The sequence below is a fragment of the Microcaecilia unicolor genome, chromosome 2, assembly GCF_901765095.1.
Source record: "Microcaecilia unicolor chromosome 2, aMicUni1.1, whole genome shotgun sequence".
Lineage (NCBI taxonomy): Eukaryota > Metazoa > Chordata > Amphibia > Gymnophiona > Siphonopidae > Microcaecilia > Microcaecilia unicolor.
Window position 1 is genome coordinate 552,514,690 of NC_044032.1, and position 23,858 is coordinate 552,538,547.

General features: G+C 45.3%; 1 protein-coding gene across 2 annotated transcripts in view; it reads left to right on the forward strand.

The window, feature by feature from the left end:
* The window catches only part of CWH43 (cell wall biogenesis 43 C-terminal homolog), a 156,243-nt gene that overhangs the window by 105,410 nt on the left and 26,975 nt on the right, over nt 1-23,858 (forward strand). For both annotated transcript variants that reach the window (XM_030191366.1, XM_030191367.1), the window contains exons 9-14: nt 110-189; nt 4,771-4,879; nt 9,372-9,507; nt 10,699-10,848; nt 12,025-12,169; nt 17,007-17,068. In XM_030191366.1, coding sequence (XP_030047226.1) covers nt 110-189; nt 4,771-4,879; nt 9,372-9,507; nt 10,699-10,848; nt 12,025-12,169; nt 17,007-17,068 — 682 coding nt within the window. The remainder of the gene's footprint in view (nt 1-109; nt 190-4,770; nt 4,880-9,371; nt 9,508-10,698; nt 10,849-12,024; nt 12,170-17,006; nt 17,069-23,858) is intronic.

Consider the following 23,858-nt stretch of genomic DNA (forward strand, 5'->3'; position numbering starts at 1 on the left):
TCCTGGGCCTTTGCATTGTTTCCTTGAGATGCCAATTGTGGAAAGATTATATCAGCCAGGGATTTTTTTTTACCTTCCTGTGTTGTAACTGCTCTCTTCTCTTTTTCAGTGTTGTGTCTGTTTGTTGGTGTGGGTTTGCTGGGGTTAGGACTGCGCTACAAAGCCTATCAGAAGAAATTGGATAAAGAGGTGAGTACAGTCTGTTAAATAAAACAGTGAACCTGTGCAGATAACACTGTGCAGAGCTTTATATGCCAGCATTTAAAAGCTGGATTCAGCCTGGTCCAGCATCAGTGACCTTGGGATCGCCTGAGTATTTTTCAGGCCTGGCTAAAAGGTAGATGCTGGGCAATGCAAAACGTAATAGTAAACCTGCTGTGATGATGTAACTAATGGCTTCCAGAAATGGTTAGAAAAGAAGACAGCCAACCCTCCCCCCCCCCCCCCCCCCTCAAACAAACACAGTTCACGCAAAGACACTGATTTGGGAACAGTTGCTCTAAAAAGTGACTGTGGTGCCAGTTACTATACTAGATTTACTTTGGGGAAAGAAGGCTTCATTTTTTTAATTACTTAAACTGGGTTGGTATGGGCCAGTGGCGTAGCCAGACTGCCAATTTTGGATGGGCCTGATCCTAAAGTGGGTGGGCACAAAATTTTCTCTCTATCCCCCTTCCCCAGCAAAATTTAGTCACACTAATCAGATGCATTTGTCACATAGGGGTAAAGTGCTGCTTTTCAGTGCATCAGGTTTCAGAAAATTTATTTAAAAGCCTAACACCCTTTTCAATGAGCTTTCAGAGGCCAAAACCTCCTGCCTCAGGTCAACATAACGCTGTTATGGTATCCTCTCCTGACCAGTGTTGCCATATAAAAAAAAAAATTCCCACCCAAAACAGCCCAAAACCCGCCCAAAAATCGCACTCACCCCGCCCCCGCCGTCATCAGCCCCACCCCCGCCGTCATCAGCCCCGCCCCCGCCATCATCGCCCCGCCCAGTACACCTCGCCCAGTACGTCACCTCGCCCCGCCCAATACGTCACCAAACCCCGCCTCTGTCGCCGTTAGCCCCACCCCCCGCCGGCCAAAAAAAACCGCCCAAAACCCACGCGAAAAAAAAAAAAGCCCAAAAAACCGCAACCCGCCGCGGGCAAAAGTTTCCTGCGGCGGGTTGCGGAAAACCGCCCAATTGGGTGGGAAAACCGCCCATCTGGCAACCCTGCTCCTGACCTAAGGAAGGAAGTATTGGTCTCTGAAACTTTATTAACACAGGTACCATATTACTTTATCCTAAATTAAAATAAAATTATTTTCTTTACCTTTGTTGTATGGCCATTTACTTTTTCTCATTGTGTTGCTCCCAGTCTCTAGATTCTGCTTTCCTTCGTTTTTCTCTTGCCAGGGTTTCCTGTCCATTCACCACCTATGGCTTTTCATCTTTTCCTCACCCTTGTTCTCCACATGCCCCTTCCTCTTATTCTCCAGTCTTTCCCTACTCTGTCCTCTCCCTCTTTCCATCCAGCAGCTCCCCTCTTTCTTTCCCCATCCTTCCAATGTCTCCCCTCTTTCTTTTGCATCCAGCGTCTCCTTTTTCTCCCTACCCTTCCATCCAGTGTCTTCCCTCTTTCTCTCCTCATCCTTCCACCCATCTACCCCCTCTCCTGATCCTTCCATCTAGTGTCTCTATCTCTCTACCCTTTTCTGTTCAGTCTCCCCTCCCTCTCTCTCTCTCTCTCTCCACATCCTTCCATCCATCTCCCCTCTTTCTCTCTCTATCCTCCCATGTCCAGCGGCTCTCTCCCTTCCCTCCAGTCCCTTCTTCCTCTCCCTCCCATGTCCCAGCTGCTCTCTCTCTTCCCTCCAGTCCCTTCTTCCTCTCCCTCCCATGTCCCAGTGGCTCTCTCTCTTCCCTCCAGTCCCTTCTTCCTCTCCCTCCCATGTCCCAGCAGCTCTCTCCCTTCCCTCCAGTCCCTTCTTCCTCTCCCTCCCATGTCCCAGCAGCTCTCTCCCTTCCCTCCAGTCCCTTCTTCCTCTCCCTCCCATGTCCCAGCAGCTCTCTCCCTTCCTTCCAGTCCCTTCTTCCTCTCCCTCCCATGTCCCAGCAGCTCTCTCCCTTCCTTCCAGTCCCTTCTTCCTCTCCCTCCCATGTCCCAGCAGCTCAGCCATTTTTCCTCCAGGTCCGCCCATCCGCATCCTTCGCGCTATCTCTATCCCTTTTGTCCCACGGAGGCAGCGCTTCCTTCCTGCCCTGTCTTCTCCCCAAGCTCCGCTGGATCGGTCCCCTGCAAGTGGAATCCTCCTTCGCCGGTCGCGCTTCGCTGCCATGCACACGCAGCTTCGCTCCTCCCCCTGCCGCGTTCATCCGGCCCTAAACAGGAAGTGCATCACAGAGGGCCAGATTTTGGGCATCCTCAACTGCTTTCCGTCGTGGGGACGACCAAAGTTCACAGGTGCGTGTCGGAAGCATAGCGAAGGCGGGACTGGGGCTTGCTTAACACATGGGCGTCCTCGGCTGATAATGGAAAACAGAAGGGCATCCCTTACAAGCACTTGGCCGACTTTACTTTTTTCTTGCGACCAAGCCTCAAGGTGCCCGAACTGACCAGATGACCACTTACTCCCCCAGTGGTCATTAACCCCCTCCCACCCTAAAAACAAAACTTTAAAAATATTTTTTGCCAGCCTCAAATGTCATACCCAGCTCCCTGACAGCAGTATGCAGGTCCCTGGAGCAGTTTTAGTGGGTGCAGTGCACTTCAGGTAGGCAGACCCAGGCTCATCCCCTCCCTACCACTTGTGGTGGTAAATGTGAGCCCTTCAAAACCCACCACAAACCCACTGTACCCACATGTAGGTGCCCCTCTTCACCCCTTAGGGCTATGCTAGTGTTGTATAGTTGTGGGGAGTGGGTTTTGGGGGGCTCAGCACCCAATGTAAAGGAACTATGCACCTGGGAGCAATTTCTGAAGTCCCCTGCAGTGCCCCCTAGGGTGCCCAGTTGGTGTCCTGGCATATGAGGGGGACCAGTGCACTACGAATGCTGGCTCCTCCCACGACCAAATGGCTTGCATTTGGTCGTTTCTGAGATGGGCGTCCTCGGTTTCCATTATCGCTGAAAACCGGGGACTACCATCTCTAAGGTCGACCTAAATGTTAAGATTTGGGTGTCCCTGACTGTATTATCGAAACGAAAGATGGACGCCCATCTTGTTTTGATAATATGGGTTTCCCCGCCCCTTCCCGAGGACGTCCTGCAAGGATGCCTTCAGGAAAACTTGGGCGCCCCGTTCGATTATGCCCCTCTTTGCCTCCAATTATACCCCCATCTCTCTCTGCTTCTAACCTCTTCAGTTTCTCTCCTCCTTAGATCTCCTGTTCCTCCTTCTCCTTCCTGAATACCCCTCCCACCTCCCCCTGCCCAGTCAAGTGGTACTGCCAAAAAAGGCAGCAGCGTGGTGACAGTGTGCAGTATCTGCCTGTCTTTCATCACACACTTCCTGTCTAGATGAAGAATTCATGGGGAGGGAACAGCCACCATGGTGATAAGACCAACAGTACACTATACCCCAGCAGAGGCTGAAATCTACCCTCACGGTTGTGACTGCAGGGGGTGAGGGAAAGAGGTTACCTTTCCTGTCCTCCTATCTTTTATAGTTATATTCTGCCTTTCCAGTTCCACTGGACTGCCCTAAGCAGCTTACAGTATAAATACAAATTGCAAATAAAAGTACCTTGAAGTTAAATATAATTCATCCAAAACAAACAAAATAATTCTTAAATAAATCTCAATAAATACCAAACTTAAAATTTCATCTTGCTGGCTACTTTCACTGGAGGAATAATCAGTACTCCTACCCTGCTGCACATAGTTTGCAGTGTCTTTTCCTTCCACCTTTACAGGTCAGGCCACAGTGACATTGTAGGGAGGGATGAAATCAAGGCATCCCTCTGGCAAACTGAATATTGGTGGTAGCCATTGGAAGGTCTCGGGGAGAATCAGGAGGGTAAGAGGAAAAGAGAGGAATCTGAGGGAGATAAGGGAGGAAAGAGAAGAGAAAAGCATGCTGGGCTTAAGGAATAAAGGAGGAACTGAGAAGGAGACTGATGAAGAATCCAGGAGATCTAGGGAGGAGAGAAACCTGAAGAGGTAGAGAGGGATGGGGTATATAATAACATGGAGAGGGGATAAAGAATTTTGAAAGGAACAACATATAATTTTACACACAGTAATGAGGGCAATATTGAAAGAAAGATGCTGGAAATGTCTTTGAATATTGCTGTTCAAGGCTTTTCTCTCATTCTATATTTGTGGAAACTGACCTTGACCTTGAATCAGGGCCTTTGTGTTCAACAACATGAGCATATTCTCTCCTTTAGTTGACTTTTATGGCAACAGTTCAAAATTGCCTTATTTATTACATTTTTTGAGACCTTAGAGGAATATACTCATTATCATGCAAGCTGGTTTTCAAAGAGAAACTCTTTGCAGAGTTTCAGAGTAAAATCCCTGTGAATATTGTCCCATCCCTTGCCCAGACCATGTTAGGGCCAACACTATTCATGTTGGGGAAACAATATGCAAACATTTGGCCACATTGAGGATGGGGGGAGGGGGGTATGTTACAGTTTTCAAATAGGGCAATTTAGCTACGTAAATCATAATTCATGTGGCTAGATGTCTTTGAAAATTGTGCTTGAAATGCAAGCAAATTTAGTTTCTCTCAGATTATGTACCTGTGTGTCTAAGCCCCATTTTTTAAAATCTCTTAGCAACCAGTGAAGAGAGAATTTTCTGCCATGATCTGGTCGTTCAGGTTTGCTTATGATAACGAAGGATGGCCTAGTCTTGAACAAGCAGCTGATTTGCTTAATCAGACCGGTATGTTAATTTAAAGCTTTTTTTAATGTTTTTTTTCCAAATTTTGTTTTAGCTTCTTGTATTTTCCTCTGTTCTTTTAACGTGTTTTTTTTAAAGTTTAATCAATTTGATATACTGCCTCTTTTGAAGCACAAATTGAGGCGGTTTACATATGACTATACTAGTACTTGCGTTGTCCCTGATGGGCTCACAATCTTGTACCTGGAGGACTGACTTGCCCAGGGTCACATGGAGCTGCAGAGGGAATTGAACCTGGTTCCCAGGATCTTACCCACTGCCAACCGCTAGGCAGCAGTGGGAATTGAACCTGGCTCCCCAGGTCCACAACCTGCTGTACTAACCATTAGGCCTGATCATTTTTCCTACCTCTACGCATCCTGCTTTTCTTCCACTTTAAATCTTTTTCTACCCAGTCAAAAACCCCAACAACTGAACTCCTAGCATCACTCATCCACCAGCAATACCAGTGACCACCTTTCCTCCCCTGCGGATCTGGAACTGATCAACTGTGTGGTATGCCTGAGGCTCACCAAGGTAGTGGTACAGTAGAGCTTCCAAATTACCCAGTTCCAAGAGGGAGACTTTTTGGCCAGTCCTGGTTTTAAACTTGTATCCCAAAGCAATGTGGTATGTGTAGTCCCTGATTCTGTTCTCTGAATTATGTGCTGCAATTTTCATAATGCACCAGGATGAGGATGGCAGAAATTCTGGACTGCCCTAAGATCTTGCTCCTGGAACTGAGTAACCTGGAAGCTCTGGTACAGTACTTCTACAGACTACGCTCAGTATTACAGGAAAAATAGTTCTCAAACTATTGACAATGAAGTCTGTTTTAAGATAGGGTAAAACAAATGGAGGAGGAGAGAAGATCAAATTGTTTAGTTCAGCAGTGGAATTGTGGTCAATCATTTTTTTTTTGTAAATAAAGCTGTCTGATTCCCAAAAGGAAGAGGTATGTTGACTAGCCTCTTGGAAGAAAGACTTTGGTATACTTTCAGATGTAACTGAGAGGGAGAGAGGTGACTTACCACTTCTCCAAACCTGTATTGTAGTCTGACATGGATATACTTCTTAGCTTAAGACATTCAAAATAAAGAGTGATCTTTAGCAGGTGGTAAAACTTGTGTGACTAACAGCTGGGAGATAAAATGATGAGTGATGGCAAGGGAAAGGAAGGGCATTGACCAGAACTTAAGAGTAGGGTAGGCAATCAAGCGTATATGGGTGACCATGACCTGCGCTAGGGTGGTGCAAACAGGGCAGATGCCCCAGGCCCCACAGCTACAAGGAGCCTTTATAGTTTGGCATCTCTTCCTCCACCTGGTCTACTTTAAAATGTGTCTGCCCTTTTGGGGCCACTGGCAGCATTAGCGATTCAGATACACTGATGGCAGCAGCTGACCCCAGAGGCTTCCCTCTGCTGCATTGTGCCCATGCAAAATTCTCATTACTGTTACCAAAAATGCAAGGACTAGGGGGCACGCAATGAAGCTACTTAGTAGTAGTTCATTTCAAACAATCAGAGAAAATATATCTTCATTCAATATGCAACTAAGCTGTGAAATTTGTTGATAGAGAATGTGGTAAAAGTAGTTGACATAGCAAGGTTTTAAAAAATGTTTTGACAAGTTCCTAAAAGAAAAGTCCATAAACCATTATTAAGTTGGATATGGGAAAATCCACTGCTTATTTCTGGAATAAGCAGCATAAACTTTGTTTTACTCTTTTGGGATCTTGCCAGGTACTTATGACCTGGATTGACTACTATTGGAAACAGGATACTGGGGTTGGTGGACCTTCATTGTGTCCAGTATGGTGATGCTTATGTACTTAAGTACTAGAAACAGCAAGTTGCATCAGAGTGGGCAGGATGTGGCAGAGGGAAAGCTCAGAGACTGGCCGTAAGCAGCATATCTGAATCGCTGCCATGTACAGTTACCCCTATAAAGAGACTTATTTTAAGGTAGACCTGCGATGGGGATGTGTTTAGAAAGCGGGGAGAAGCTGAACCATGGGCCAGGGGGAAGAAGGAGAGTGGAGGGAGGGATGCTGTACTTAGGGGCAGAGGGGAGGGAGGAAGAGATGATGGACAATGGGAGGGAGGGAGGGAAGGAAGAAAGAAAGAGGGAGGGAGGGAGGGAGGGATGGTGCACCTAGGAGTGGAGGGAAGAGAAAGGGAGAGATGTTGGACCACAGGGGCAGAGAAGGAGGAAAGGGAGAGATGCTGGATTATAGTGAGGGGGGAGAGAAGGAGACTTGCTGGACCACAGGAGGAGCGAGATTGAAGAGAGATGGGACAGGAAAATGCTGAGGGATGGGAAGAAAGGGATGAGGAGATGGGTTACAAGGGTGGGGGTAGGGAGAGGAAGAGGAAGAAGAGATGCTGGGAATGGTGGAACCATGTGGGAGAAGCCAAGGAAGGTAGTGAGGAGATAAATGAGAGGAGGCTTGTAGGTATAGATGGTAGAAATGTGGTAATGGAGAGTAGGAAAGGAACTAGGAGGCTCAGGAAGGAGTGATGTGGGCTGGGGATGAGAAGGAGATGGAAAGATGATAGTAGGTGAAAAGTAATTAGAAGGGTGAGAAATAAAGTGAAATTTGAGTGGACAGGGAGGCAGAAAATTGGAGGAAAGAACTAAAAGGGAAAGAACAGTGTGTCAGACACAGATGTAGTGAAGGAGTGGAACAAGACAGGATGAGACCGGAGAGAGAAGACAAATAGAGAGCATCCACTGGAAAGAGAATTGGCAGAAGACAGGAAAGCAGAAAAGAGAAACTGGGACCAACATGATGGAAAAATAAAATGTCCAGACAACAAAGGTAGTAAAAAGTGTTTTATTTTTAATTTAACTGGAATATGTTAGCTTTGGGAAATGTGCATCACAGATGTCTTTTGTATTGTGTTCAGAACAAAAGGAAATGCATTTCAGTTTTTACAAATATTTCTCTAGTGTTGCAGTACATGCCGAGTTTAACTTCTTGGGTTCCCAGTTCAATTTTTGTCGTCTTATTTCTATATCTAATTTGTGATCCTTTGCTCTATATTTGGTGAGGGTCTGTCTGTATTTTGCATATGAAGAAGTCATTTAAAAATGTTTTATATGTGGTAGTAATGGTGAGTGAAGGGATTGGGAGTCCCCCTCCACAATTTCTGCCCTGGACCCCAGCATGTCTATCGCCAGTCATGTGGGTGATAACTAGAGCAATATAGGAAAGGCCAGCCAGACTCGGCTTGATGCACAAACTTACCATTCTGGGAAAGTTTACTTTAGACTGGTTGTAGCCAGTCTAAAGCAAATGTTATTAAGCGAGTAATGCATAAAGAGGTTTTTCATGGCTCTAACGTGTGCCATTAGCAGTCACCGAGAACCCCATACAAATGTATTATAATGAGCTCATTAGTATTCTAATAAGCATTCCAGGCGATGCACAGCTCCAGAGCACCTAGCTTTAATGAGCAAATTTTATGGCTGCTCTGGAGCTGTCAGAGATGAGGGAAGCACAAGCAGGCAGCTATAGAGGCTGCCTGTGCTCCCTACCTCTCTGCACCTCCCCCGCCGGTCCCTCCTAGCAAAATCACCCTGGTAGTCCAGTGGAAATGGCACCCTCCTGCCCCCCAGCAAAGATCACCCTGGTGGTCTAGTGCTTCCCCTCCTCTCCTGCCCTGCCCTGCCCATACCTTAAACATTTGGAGGCAGGAGGGCAGGAGCAACACCTCCTGCCTCTTCCAAAATGATGACACTCAGCCCTTGCCCAGTGCATTCTGGGATGCACTGGGTAGGGCTAAGCACCAAACTCCTTATATGGTGCTTACCCCCACCTAGTACATCCCAGAATGAACCAGGCATAGGCTGGATGCTGCCATTTTGGAAGCGGTGGAGCCCAAGGCAGGAGGTGTTGCTCTTGCCTCCAGCTTTTTAAGGTGCGAGGAGGAGGGAAGGGGGTGGGTAGATCTTTGCTGGGGTGCAGGGGGGGGCCAGATCCTTTGGCCCACCAGGGTAATTTCATGGGAGGTGCAGGGTCCTCTGGACCACCAGAGAATTGTGTCGGGGGCTGGAGGTGTCCACTGGACCACCAGGCTATACTTTAAAGTGGGAAAGTTGGGGGGGGGGTCTAATGGACCCCACCCTGGAGGTTTTTCAATTTTGGAAAAGTCTAAAGCTTGGAGGGGGTCAGGGATCCACAAGACCACCAGGGAGTTTTTGTGTTGGGGATCGGGAGGTGTTGGGGAAGGGGGTCAAGAGGCAGTCCACTGGACCACCAGGTTGTGCAAGCTGTTAAATGCTTTTGACAGCTTCGAGTCGCAAACAGTGACCGATGCACAAAGGGGGATCCGTGCTTCTCATTTGCAAGCGATCCCCTTTGTGCATTGGTCACTGTTTGCGCCTCAGTAAGTTTTACGGCAGCCTTTGTGCATTGAGCCTTCAGTGCTGACAGGAGCTACTTCATTTGTTCTGTGTTAGTTTCTTCTGCACATTTCTATTTCCACCAGGTGCTGACTTCATTACCATTTTGGAGAGCGATGCTTCAAAGCCATACTTGGGCAACAATGATTTAACAATGTGGTTGGGAGAAAAGTTGGGCTTTTATACAGATTTTGGTCCAAGCACGAGGGACCACACCTGGGGGTGAGTTTTCTTTGGGTGTAATATAGTGGATAACACATTGTTAATTTAAGCTTAAAGGTCGTGAACCATGCGAGCAATTATTTCGGAAACTAATTCTTGCACCAACCAGTTTATTTATGGAAATTCAAGGAATTAATGCATTTTGCTTCTTTCTGCTGCCTAGATCTCAAATAGACTGTGGGAAGATGAATGGGCAGTTTTTATTGTTTGTCAGTTATGAATAATTGGTTTGCAATCTTTGGTGAGCAGATTCTTAGTAACTTTCAAGCCACTATATAGATGCAGCTTTTAAAATAAGCATGTGCAATATCCAAACTACTATAATAAGCACTCAATAGGGGAACCAGTTATATTAACACATAATTATAAAGCACAGCTTTGTTTATTTATTTATTTATTCTTTGTTACACCTTTTCATTGATAGCTCAAGATGAGTTGCATTCAAGTTCAGTAGGTAATTTCCTGTCCCCAGAGGGCTTTCAATCTAAGGCCTACATTTTCTAGTCTGTGTTAATGTGTGTTAATTTGCTTTTAAAGTATGTTGTGATTAACCCAAATAATTAGAAAATGGAGCTTGTATTATATTCCATTAATGCACATTAGCACAGGTTGAAAAATCTAACACAAAGTTTGTACTTGATGCAATACAGGGTGAAATGACTTGCACCAAGTCACAAGGAGCATCAGCAGGAATTGAACCCTGGTTTCTCTGATCCTCAACCTACTGCTCTAACTACCAGGCTACTCTTCCACCTGCAAACTGAGCATAACATCTTTCTGACCTAAACCTTAATATCCGGTGAAGTGATGCTGAACTCAAGTTCTGAGTGCGGAATCTGGTCCGATTTTCACAATCCAAACAGATTATTTCCAATCTGATCTTTAATCTTTGGGTGCCAAACCAATGTGTAACACTGATTTTAATACAAACAGACTGCTGGACAACCTAACTTTCTGCATTTAATAAAACATGAAATAATGCTCACAAAAAAACCCCCACAACCATTTGAACATTGCACATTTGATAAACTTCTCTGCTAAAAATGTGTAGTAGTGTGAATGAATTTTGTTAGAACTGTAAAATTGTAAAACAAATTGTAATTCCATCATTCATAATGTATTGTAAGCCACACTGAGCCCGCAAAAAAATGCAATAAATAAATAAAACAAAATCTGTTTATTTCAATGTAGGATTCTGGTCCTGTCAAGATACCCAATAATGAATTCACAACATCACCTTCTCCCATCGCCTGAGGGTGAGATATCACCAGCTATCTCCATGACGGTAAACATCTCAGGCAGACCTGTGGATTTTGTTGTCACCCACTTTGGAAATGAGGAGTAAATATTTTGTTTTATTTTAACTTAATAGTATTTCAAAATATTAATACATGTAACCACCCTAACCCCTTTTCACTCCTCCTTGTGGGGCACACCCCAGATAGAAGTTAAGACAAAATACAAAGGTGTCTACTTTGAGAGATTGCAGCAGTTATCCACTTCTGCAGCAAATGGAATGAGTTCTTTGGTGTGGGACTAGCAGGTGCTGGAAGGAGTTTGGCCATATAGGATCATGTATACTTCACTCTGCTCACAAAAATATAGTCCAGGCTGGGTTTTTGTTCCAGACTAGAGACGTTTACGTAGGGACCTGTTTACTAAAGTATGGTAAAGTTTAGCAGTTGCAATGCATTAAGTTGCAAAAATTGATGTGCTGTAACTGCAGCCTTCTGTGGGGGCGTGTCCAGCATGCAGTTAACGCACAGGGAGACCTTTACTGCATGATATGGCTGCATCCATGCTATCGGCAAAGCACTAAGAGGTGCAGAACAGAATGCCCCCAACATTCCCTAAACATCCATTAAAGTACTCTGCCATCCATCTACAGCCTCCCAATATCTATTAATGTACTCCTCGCCCCTCCTCCCTCCCAGCATCTGTTAGTCACACCAAGGGTTCCCCTGGTGTCTAGCGGGGCGCAGCAGTGATCCTCAGATGTTTTGTGACATCCATCAAAGTATCATCCCCAACCATGTGCTGCTCCCACTAGTGGGTTCCCTGATGCCCTTTTGGGGGGGGGGGGGGGGGCAGCAGTGATGCATGGATGCTTTTGCCCTGTCCCCAGCTCATGGTCAAAATGGTGTCTCTAATCCTTAGCAGTATTCTGTTAGGGGTCACGCTGCCAAATAAGGGACGCACACCCACACAACCACGTATTCACACAGTGTAATCTGATCAGCACTCGGTGACACAGTTTAGTCAAAACAGCGCAGCCACACTGCATCTCTTGGGCCTGATTCACTCCCTGTCCCCCAAAGGCAGAGACCAGGAAAACAGGTTCTGCAAATCAAACCCTAAATGTATAATAGAAGCATTATACACAGAGCTGCTTATAAATAATAACTGGAAGATAATTTTCATAACTGAGATAAAAACATGAGGATTTTATACTGTACTATCATATATTTGTGTTTTTACTTCAGCTGTTTGAAGATTGTTTAAATGTACTTTTCTCAGGGATGACTTGGACCGGAAGCTACAGGCCGTGTATGTGTCTGAGTTACTGAAACGCAGCTCTGAGCAGGTTGTATTTCTCGGATATATCACGTCCTCTCCCGGATCCAGAGACTATATACAGTTAATTCAAAATGGCAATGTTCAGGTACTGGGGTATCTCTCACAACTGGATATGGGCAGATTGAAAATTCATGGTCCATTATTAGCAGGGATGGGATGTGACCCAGTGTTTGAAGTTCGTGCGTAGAAATTGTTATATTCCTGTTTCTTCACTTTTCAGTTGGCATTTTGGGTACCACAGTACTTTGGGGGGGGGGGGGGAGTGGAAGGGCAAGGGTGCCAAATCTATAATCCTCAAATAATCACACAAATGATTTAGATACAAAGTTATGGAACAAATGGAGGAATGTGTAAAAGTAATATTTTTGCCTTATTTGAAGTTAGTAGCTATTCAACAAGCAAACAGCAAAAAAGTTTTTTTTTCTCTTAGCCCTCTTAATATTGTGGACTAAAATTACAAATAATTGTGTGTACATTTTTTGTTTTCCTGGTTCCTAAGTCACTTGTATTATACTGATGGAATATTGAATGTGTTAATAAAAAAAAATAAGAGTGTCAAGGTGTTTGAGTCACTCTCACTGTGGCATGCTGGCACCACCTGTTGGTATATTAGTGTCACTGCCGCTAGTTGGTATAAATCAGATAAAGACCAGAATACAGTGGTTCATTTAGTCTGCTCAGTGAAGTGGCTAGAGTCATACTCCTTGCAGCCAGGTTACTGCCCTCCATGCTTTTGTTTAGGGTTGTTTGTGCCACTTTGTGGAGGTTACCCCCATATTCCTTTTGTTTAAGTTGTTTTAAGTTTTGCTTTGATTCCATCTTCTTGCTGTATAGGGATCCCTTGTGTTGATCCCATGCTTTTTTGTATTCCATCACCAGCACCTCCACCAGGGAGGGCATTTGAGACATCCACTACCCTTTCTGTGAAAAAGTATTCCCTGATATTACACAGCTGGTGTACAGTGCTAGTCACCTCTGTTTTCTAAGGATTGTGCATAGGAAGTTTTAGTTGCCTTCACTGGAGACGCACTGTGCTTGTCAGGAACTGGCTGAATTCCTTTTTCCAGCTGTCTCAACACCCCTTTCTCCTTTTCAGTTTCTCGCCCCCTTCTTTTCCCTCTGATCTTGGTTTGGTAGCAATGCATTCTCACATTGCTCACTGTCTGCCCTCCTTACCTCTCTCTCTCTCTTTTCCCAGTCTGACCCCCTGTGCTGAACACTGCTCTGAAATGGTGGTGGGGACTGGGTAGAGCTTGTGCTGAAGGCTGGGAGACGTATATACCACAGGAAACAGGAACACCTGAGAGCATTTCGTCAGGTATCCAGGACTGGAAACAGAAGCTGCCCAGTTAAATCACTTTCAATATTCACCTGATAGAATTCATATTTGTTTTGAAATTGTAACTGTTTTGTGATTTGTATTTTATGTGTTGTAACTTGTCTTAGGCTAAAACTGTAACGGTGTGAAGATAAATGTGACCAAATAAAAAATAAAATCAGGAGCTCATCAATCCCATGCTTCATTCCGCAATTCTACAGAAGTCTTGGGGGGAGGGGGAGGGGAAGCAGTGAAGGCTGCAGTCTTTGGGGCTGAAAATTTTTGTCTCAAGCCAGGGTAATGCCTCCGATAATGAGCATAGACCCCAAATCTGTAGCTGGAACTGCAGACTGCTGAATGAGGAGTGCAATGGAGGGAACACCTGAATATTCTCCTCATATTTCCCCATCAAAACAGGGTAATTACAGCTGAAGGAGAAAAAAAAGAAAATTTGGAGATCATACTAAGCATTTTTCTTTCTGGGATATTTAAAAACTTAAATTATTAGGGGGGGGGGGGGGGAGGGAATTATGGTGTACTAAAATGTCAGCTTTTATCACACCTTGATTTACTATGAGAGTCGGCAACCTGCAGTTTAACAGCCCCACAGGTTGCTGACTTCCATGGAAAATGAATAACATTGCTTGTGAGCCACCTTGCAAGCAGTATTATTCTAACAGCTTGAGAGCATTAGGCCTCAAAGCTATGGCCTAATGCTTCCGAACTGCAGCCTTCACAGCCCTTTTCTAATTTTCCTCACCTCCCCCTCTCTTCTCAGTATTTCCTACATCAATCACCCCCCTCCCCCCATCAATCCCCCTACCTCCACCTTCCGAGTAGCCTCTCCACTATGGTAGAGGACCTATCATGTTAGTCCCTGGTGGTCCAGTGGTCATTGAGAGGTGGAAATCCCTGATCGCTCCTGTCTGACTGTGCCTTCTTCAAAATGGTGCCGCGGAAGTCTCATTTTTGTTTTATTTTTATTTATTAACCTTTAAAGTGAACTAACATGGATTCTTTTTTTCTACCTTTCTTGTCTGGCCATTAAATTTTTCTAGTCGTGTAGATTCCATTCTGTAGTTACCGGTTTCATGTCTTCTTAACTTTCTTTACAGGGTCTCCTGTCAATTTGTCATTTTTCTCTCTCCTCATGCCTTCTCCATCTCATTCACTACATTCATAATTTTCTGCCCTTCTGTCCACTCAGATTTCATTCACTGTTACTATCTAATTTTTAATCTCTCTCTTTTTTTTTTCACTTCAACTACCTACAGATTTTCATCTTTCTCTCACCTAGACCCTCCAATTTCAACATTTCACCAACTCTTCCTTCCTTCTTTCCCTCCCTCTGCCATCCAACATTGCCCTTCTCTCTCTTCCCCCACCCTGTCATCCAGCATCTCCTGGTGCATGCACTCTCTTCCCCATATCCAGCATCTCCTGGCATGCGCTCTGTTCCCCCATATCATCCAGTATCTCCTGGCATGTGCTCTCTTCCCCCTCCCATCATCCAGCATCTCCTGGCATGCGCTCTCTTCCCCCTCCCATCATCCAGCATCTCCTGGCATGCACTCTCTTCCCCCTCCCATCATCCAGCATCTCTTGGCATGCGCTCTCTTCCCCCTCCCATCATCCAGCATCTCTTGGCATGCGCTCTCTTCCCCCTCCCATCATCCAGCATCTCCTGGCATGCGCTCTCTTCCCCCTCCCATCATCCAGCATCTCTTGGCATGCGCTCTCTTCCCCCTCCCATCATCCAGCATCTCTTGGCATGCGCTCTCTTCCCCCTCCCATCATCCAGCATCTCCTGGCATGCGCTCTCTTCCCCCTCCCATCATCCAGCATCTCCTGGCATGCGCTCTCTTCCCCCTCCCATCATCCAGCATCTCCTGGCATGCACAGTCTCCCCTCCATCCATGATCACTGTACCCACTCCCTCCTGTTCTCTTGCTTGCCAGACCCGCTGCTTTCTAGGGTCTGCAGTGGTGACAGCAAAAACAAATGGAAACCAGGTGTCGTATGTGCACTGCCGCCAGCTCTGCTGATTCCACTCCCTCTGATGTAGTCTGTTTCGGAGGGGCGGGACTAGTACATCCAGCAGCAACTCTCACAAGATAATGGACCTGCATTTGGTTTCCTTTCCACCACCACCACCACCATTACTGCTGCTGCCACAGACCCATGGAGGCAGTAGATTTGGCAGGAGAACGATCAAGCAAATGGGTAGATTGTGATTGGGACTGGAAAGACTTTGTTTCCCCAGTTATACGGAGTGACAATGGGTCTGGGCTACACAAACATGAATTTGCAGTTATTGGAAAGCAAATCATTTCATTTCTCTTTTTAACTTGTATTGTCCACTGGCAATCCTTTTATTTATTTTATTTATGACGATTTATTTACCACCTTTTTGAAGGAATTCGCTCAAGGTGGTATAGGGGCGTAGCCAGACAACAGATTTTGGGTGGGCCTAGGCAAGAAGTGGGTGGGCACCAAGTGTTCTTCCCCTCCCCCACCACCCAAAAAAATATCTCAGCTGGCGGGAAAACGCTTCTTTCCACCTTGGCAGTCTGCAGCAGGCATGTGCTGAAAACTGAGCATGTGCAGATGCCGTTATCATGGAAAGTAGCATTTTTGTTACCTTCGGGTGGAAGTCTTCAGCTGGTGGAGATTGGGAATCCCACCAGCTACCACTAAATGTGTGCTACTTTTGGGTGGGCCTGAGCCCTAAGTGGGTGGGCCCTAGCCCACCCAGGCCCACTTGTGGCTACGCCATAGGTGTACAGTAAGACTAAATCAAATATAAGCAATGGACAATTACAGCAGTAAAAATATTCAAATACCAATACAAAGTATGACATAGTATACTACTTACAATGTCAACACAATATGTAATAAAACATTTTAATAGGTAGGGTATAAGCAAAGATGGAACATATAGATAGGTAAGAGAGTAAGAGGAGTTAGAAAATAAGTGGACTAGTTTAAAGAAAGTTGCACATGAGGTCAGAGAGGTGATTAAATATTATTTTAGCTAGGTTAGGAGTGGTTAAACGTGTCCTACTTCAGTATGTGCAGCCCGTATCACTCCTTGTTAGTTACACACACATAGAGATCGTCTTGTGTTAAACGGAGCCTTTCAAGGAGTGCATTCCAGAGTGTGGCGGCTACTCCGGAGAAGGCTCGCTTGCGGGTATCGCATCATGTTAATACCATAACAAGCATGTAAAAAGAAATGATTCTAGGAAATCAGTGGAAGAAAAAGCTCCTCATACTGTAGGGAATAGGAAGTGAGTGGAGCAATTCATGGCAGAGTATGTCTGATGGATTATTTGTCAGATTGAGATCCAGATTTGGAACATCAGGTGCTGCATACCTAACAGCAACCAAAGATAGATTAGAGCGGAGGTATACATTACTCTTACTAGTTTGTGAAGGCCCAATAAAAATGAGCAATAGCTACGGCATATTCTAGATTTTCAAAGTTATTGTCAGAGTGCTAGGATATCTTATTATGTTTGTTTCTAATATTTAGATATATTTATTTGTGATCATGTTTATTGTTTTTAAAGAAGTTTCCTCTTTCTCTCTTTTGCTTGTTTAGGACATTGACAGCACTGATCCCGACAGATGGTGTGAATATATTATGTATCGTGGTCTTGTAAGGTTTGTTAAAATGCCATTTCTTTTAGATGAAACTGTAAACTATTGAAGTTCATTCTGTAAATTCTTGAAATAGAAGAAAATATTATTTTCAATAGAGAAAAACAGACACTGTGGACTGGTGTGGACAGAGTACTCATACAGAACTTTCAACAGGCTGCAGCAGTTATCTTTGTAAATTGTTATGATGTGAACCCAAAGTTCACCCAAGAATATGCACAGCCAACACGATGCAAAATGGAGTTACCAGCCGACTACCACATGGCACTTGCGGTAATTCCATTTCTGGCATGCGTCCGATACGTGCATATTAAAAATATTTGTTATTTTCGTGTGCACATAACTGATGCGCACCAAGTGGCATTTGGTGCGTGTAGGTCATTACCGCCCGGTTACCGCGTGAGTCTTTTTACCACTAGGTCAATGGCTGGCGGTAAGGTCTCAGACCCAAAATGGACACGTGGCAATTTTCATTTTGCCGCACGTCCATTTTCGGCAAAAATGTTAAAAAGGCCTTTTTTTACAGCGCACTAAAAAATGGATCAGCACACGCCCAAAACCCGCGCCTACACTACCGCAAGCCATTTTTCAGCGCTCCTTTGTAAAAGGACCCCTGTATCTTGGGTTACCTCTAGGTAAAATCCGTCCTTCACAAATTGCTCAAAATGCTGCTTCTCGTTTGCTCACAGATACCTCTCGCTTGGCTCATATTATGTCAGTACTTTAAAGAGTTGCACTGGTTACCCATCCAGCGGAGAATCAGATTTAAAATCTTGTTGCTAATTTTTAAGGCTTTAAGCAACAATGTGCCTGTTTCTGTGGCTAGTTCTTTGAAGTTCTATTAGCCTGCTCATGCTTTACGTTCTTTAGACAATCTTTTCCTTGATAGTCCTTCCTTTTATCGTATTAGGCTGAGTACTGTTTGACTTTTATATTGAGGGTACGAGGCAGTGGAATTTGTTGCCCTTTAAGAGATATGATTTCACTTATTCACTTCCATAAACATTTGAAGGCTTTCTTTTTTGCCCAAGCTTTTATGGTAGTTTAAAGCTGGGTGTTTAAGATTCTTATTCTTTTAGTGACAGGTCTGTTTTAGTCCAGATTCTTTTATTGCATGTGAGTGTGTTTATCTTCTTTTAAAATTATATTATGTATGTTATGCTGTGATCCGCGGAGAGTTGTAGGATCATGTGGAATAGATATTTTAAGAATAAAGAATTAATGGTGACTGTCAAGTAGAAATTGGGACTTATTGTATAAATACTGTGCATCCGATCCTGAGTTAAACTTCTAGCATTTCAAATGTATACTTCCCAGGTTCTCAAAAATATCAATTCAATCATTACAATAAATCATATAGAGGCATATTTTCAAAGCACTTAGCCTTCCAAAGTTCCATAGAAACCTATGGAACTTTGGAAGGCTAAGTGCTTTGAAAATATGCCTCATAGAGTACTTAAGTATTGCCATACTGGGACAGATCAAAGGTCCGTTAAGCCCAGCATCCTGTTTCCAACAGTGGCCAATCCAGGTCACAAATACCTGGCAAGATCCCAAAAAAGTACAAAACATTTTATACTGCTTATCCCAGAAATAGTGGATTTTCCCCAAGTCCAATTTAATAATGGTCTATGGACTTTTCCTTTAGGAAGCCGTCCAAACCTTTTTAAAACTCTGCTAAGCTTAACCGCCTTTGCCACATTCTCCGGCAGCGAATTCCAGAGTTTAATTACACGTTGAGTGAAGAAACATTTTCTCCGATTCGTTTTAAATTTACTACTTTGTAGCTTCAGTGCATGCCCCCTAGTCCTAGTATTTTTGGAAAGCATAAACAGACGCTTCACATCTACCCATTCAACTCCACTCATTATTTTATAGACCTCTATCATATTTCCCCTCAGCCACCTTTTCTCCAAGCTGAAGAGCCCTAGCTGCTTTAGCCTTTCCTCATAGGGAAGTCGTCCCATCCCCTTTATCATTTTCGTCGCCCTTCTCTGCACCTTTTCTAATTCCACTATATCTTTTTTGAGATGCAGCGACCAGAATTGAACAAAATATTTGAGGTGCGGTCGCACCATGGATTGATACAAAGGCATTATAACATCCTCATTTTTGTTTTCCATTCCTTTCCTTATAATACCTAACATTGTATTTGCATTCTTAGCTGCAGCAGCACACTGAGCAGAAGGTTTCAACATATCATCAACGACGACACCTAGATCCCTTTCTTGGTCCGTGACTTCCTAACGTGGAACCTTGCATGACGTAGTTATAATTCGGGTTCCTCTTTCCCACATGCATCACTTTGCACTTGCTCACATTAAATGTCATCTGCCATTTAGACGCCCAGTCTCCCAGTCTCATAAGGTTCTCTTGTAATTTTTCACAATCCTCCCGCGATTTAACAACTTTGAATAACTTTGTGTTGTCAGCAAATTTAATTACCTCACTAGTTACTCCCATCTCAAGATCATTTATAAATATGCTAAAAAGCAACGGACCCAGCACAGACCCCTGGGGAACCCCACTATTTACCCTTCTCCATTGAGAATACTGACCATTTAACCCTACTCTCTGTTTTCTATCCTTTAACCAGTTTTTAATCCACAATAGAACACTACCTCCTATCCCATGATTCTCCAATGTCCTCTGGAGTCTTTCATGAGGTACTTTGTCAAATGTCTTTTGAAAATCCAGTTACACAATATCAACCGGCTCACATTTATCCGTATGTTTGTTCACTCCTTCAAAGAAATGTAGTAGTTTGGTGAGGCAAGATTTCCCTTCACTAAATCCATGTAGACTTTGTCTCATTAATCCATGCTTTTGAATATGTTCTTTATAATAGTCTCTACCATTTTGCCCGGCACCATTGTCAGACTCACCGGTCTATAATTTCCTGGATCTCCTATGGAACCTTTTTTAAAAATCGGCGTTACATTGGCCACCCTTCAATCTTCCTGTACCACACTCGATTTTAAGGATAAATTACATATTACTAACAATAGCTCTGCAAGGTCGACCTAAAAGTTGAGATTTGGGCGTCCCCGACCGTATTATCGAAACGAAAGATGGACGCCCATCTTGTTTCGATAATACGGGTTTCCCTGCCCCTTCACCGGGACGTCCTGCGAGGAAGTCCTCAGGAAAACTTGAGCGCTCCGTTCGATTATGCCCTTCCACATCTCTATTTGCTGCAGTCCCCCCCCCCCCCCAATTGAGGAACAATGCTGCATTGTTACTGACAATCCTTTCAGTTAGAATACAGTGCTAAGAGTGAATAGTAACCTGTGTAACTGTTGACTGTATGTATGGTTTCTGATGTGCTGCAGTTCTACATACTCTATCCTATTACATATATTCCGTTTTTTAATGTAACTTGATATTGATCTCCTATTCTTAGTGATCACTTTCTATTCCCAGTGTAATTTGGAAAACAAAAATGTTTGGGTACAATAAATGCATTTTAAATTCTTGGGCTTTCTCCCCCCCCCCCCCCCCCCCCCCACACACACACACACACACAAACAAAACTAAATGTGCTCTTGATAAATAGGATGGCCCTTGGCTATTCCGTTTAATAACAGTGTAAAATGATTATCTCCTGTTTTGTTATTCACTGTTTGTGAAAGGTTTATCAAAATTTACACCAGAACTACACAAAACATAACTCTTTGTTCCTGACTAGCCGTTAAGCCCGTTAAAACGGGCGCATATTGGAATGTTTTTTTTTCCCAAGGCCCCCCTCCCGTTGCAGCTGCAAGGCCCCCTGCCATCCTCCTTTCCTGCCAGCTCCAAGGCCCCCTCTGTCCCTCCCTCCCAGCTCCAAGGCTCCAGTCCTCCCCCCTTCCCAGTTCCAAGGCCCCCTGCTCTCCTTCACAACTGTAAGGGCCCCCCTGCCCCCCCCCCCAGTTCCAAGGCCCCCTGCCCCCCCCCCCCCCCGTGCCTTCTTCCCAGCCAGCTGGAAGGCCCCCTTCAGTCCAGCCCTCCCAGCTCCAAGGCCCCCCCTCCTTCTGAGACCTCCCATGTCCCCTCCCCCCCAAGGTAGCCGCTACCGCCCCCCCCCAACCCGGAGTCGCCCCCGCCCCTCCTTCACCCGGCCCGGGCCCTCTCTTCGTTATTCAACTTACAGCAGCACCAAAACAGCAGCAAGCAGCAGCTCCCGTTGGCCTTCCTTCACTGCCTGTGCCTCGCCCTCGTGTGACGTCACGTCGGCGAGGGCGGGGCACAGGCAGGGAAGGAAGGCCGACGGCAGCTGAAGCTGAGCTGCTTGCTGCTGTTTCGGTGCTGCTGTAAGTTGAATAACGAAGAGAGGGCCCGGGCCGGGTGAAGGGGGGGTGGTGGCGACTCCGGGGGGGGGGGGGGGGGCGGTAGCGGCTACCTTGGGGGGGGGGGGAGCGGTAGCCTATGGAACTTTGTAAGTCTAAGTACTTTGAAAATGAGCCCCCTAATCTACTACATTCTCTTTTGCAACCTCACTATCAGGATACCTTATCTTCCCTGTTTTGGTGATATCTTTTAAAGATACCTGTCACGTCTGTGGTCGTGACCCCTCTCAGGCTTACCTTACTTCTGGCGGTCAGCTTCTAAGCTGGCTTCTCTCTTTTCTTTCTAAGTTTGCTCTGTCTCTGTGTGCTGGCTGCTTCCAGCATGGCTCTAATTACTCCACTATACTGCACTTGTGGGTGTTGCCTGAGTTAGCTCTGCCTCTGTCTCTGTGTGCTGGCTGCTTTCAGCATGGCCCTAATTACTCCACTATACTGCATGTGTGTGTGCTGAGCCTCTCTATGCTTCAGTATGCTTTCTGCCTGCTTCTTGGTTTGTGCTCCCCTTGCCCTCTGGTGGCCAGAGCCGGTGTCTGCCATAGACTGTCTTGCTGGCCCTACCCATTCCAGGCTTCAGCCCAGTCCAGTCTGGATCTTCCAAGCTGCCAGATTTGTTTTTCTTGTTTCTGCCTGAACAGCACCCGTAGTTGCCTTGAGATTGCTGCAGTGCGCCTCAGGTGCTGATGGGCTTTATTAATCACCTAGAAACTTCTGTATTTGCCTTTGCATCGTCTACGGTCCCTGGTATGTTAGAGTGCTCTGTGCACTTCAGCCTAGTCCAGTTCTAGTCTGAGTTTCTTGCTTGTGTCTAGTTAGCTTGTATATAGCTTATTCTTGTTAGCTTGTGTGTAGCTTATTCTAGTTATTCTGTGTGTAGCTAGTTTTGGTTCTGTTGCTTTTCCTAGTCTTGTCTCTGGTCTGTATTCCTGTCTTGGGTTTCTTTCTTAGTGGCTGCTTGGCAGCTTTCAGTATTGCTCTGCTTCCTGCCGATATTTCTCAGCTACTGGAGCTCCAGCCATAGCTCTGCTCCCTGCCTGTATTTCTCAGCTACTGGAGCTCCAGCCCTAGCCCTGCTCCCTGCCTGTATTTCTCAGCTACTGGAGCTCCAGCCCTAGCCCTGCTTCCTGCCTGTATTTCTAAGCTACTGGAGCTCCAGCCCTAGCCCTGCTTCCTGCCTGTATTTCTAAGCTACTGGAGCTCCAGCCCTAGCCCTGCTTCCTGCCTTTATTTCTAAGCTACTGGAGCTTCAGCCATAGTCCTGTCCTCTGCCTGTACTTCTCAGCTACTGGAGCTCCAGCCATAGCCCTGTTCCCTGCCTGTATTTCTAGCTGCTGGAACTTCAGCTATAGTCCTGTCCTCTACCTGTATTTCTCAGCTACTGGAGCTCCAGCCATAGCCCTGCACCCCTGTCTGCCTTGCTTTTATCTAGGTGCCTGTGGGCACTTCTGAATCCTGATTCCTGCTGTTCCTGCCTGCTAGTTCCAGTACCAGTTTTCCTCCAAGTCCTGTGGGCTGCCTGCACCCGGGGGTTCAACCCCCGAGGAACGGTGGCTATGTGTAGGTGAAGCCTAGGTCCAGTCTGGTGCGTCCAGTGTGTTCCAGTTCAGTACTCCAGTCCGGGGTTCCAGTCCTGTTTTGCCTTGTCTCTGGTTTGGAGGTGATTTTGCCTGCCACTCCATGGCAGTGGTCCAAGAGCTCACAACCCAGTGCTTCCGGGAGAAGCGTGACAATACCTTATCCCGAGCCATGCGCTTTTGAGCGACTGTTGGCCTCCCCCCGTTTATAGTTTAAAAGCTGCTCTGTCTCCTTTTTAAATGCCGATGCCAGCAGCCTGGTCCCACCCTGGTTAAGTTGGAGCCCATCCTTTTGGAATAGGCTCCCTTTCCCCAGAAAGTTGCCCATTTCCTAACAAATCTAAAACCCTCCTCCCTGCACCATCGGCTCATCCACTTAAATATTAAATTAAATAAATTGTGTAAATTGTGCTCAGAAAACAAATGTGACCTTAACCCAAATGGCCACTGGGTAACATAGTCCAATGATCAAATATATGTTAGCCAGAAACCACTTATCTGTATATTCAATGTTGTCCTTGTACTTCCAGTTGTCTTAGTTCCCCCCAAAAAAACCCATAGGTAAGTGATCACAGTTCTTCTCAATGTCACCATTCATGCAGATAGATACACCACCATCAAATCTGTTTAATCCCCGATTTGGATCCAGGTTTTGCCACAGTCGGATTCCTCAGAGGATATCTAAATACAAAACTTTCTATCATTAACCACTGTGTTAAAAAATCATCAATACAAAACAAATCAAAAACTACTCTGGCTTACTGGCGAGATTGAACAGTCTCTTGCTTCAAAATGGCGTCTAAAGGAACCGCCAACACAGAATATCCATTTGAATCACAAGCATATGCATATCATTCATATCAATGACCAATCAATTTCTTTGTTGAGCCCCTC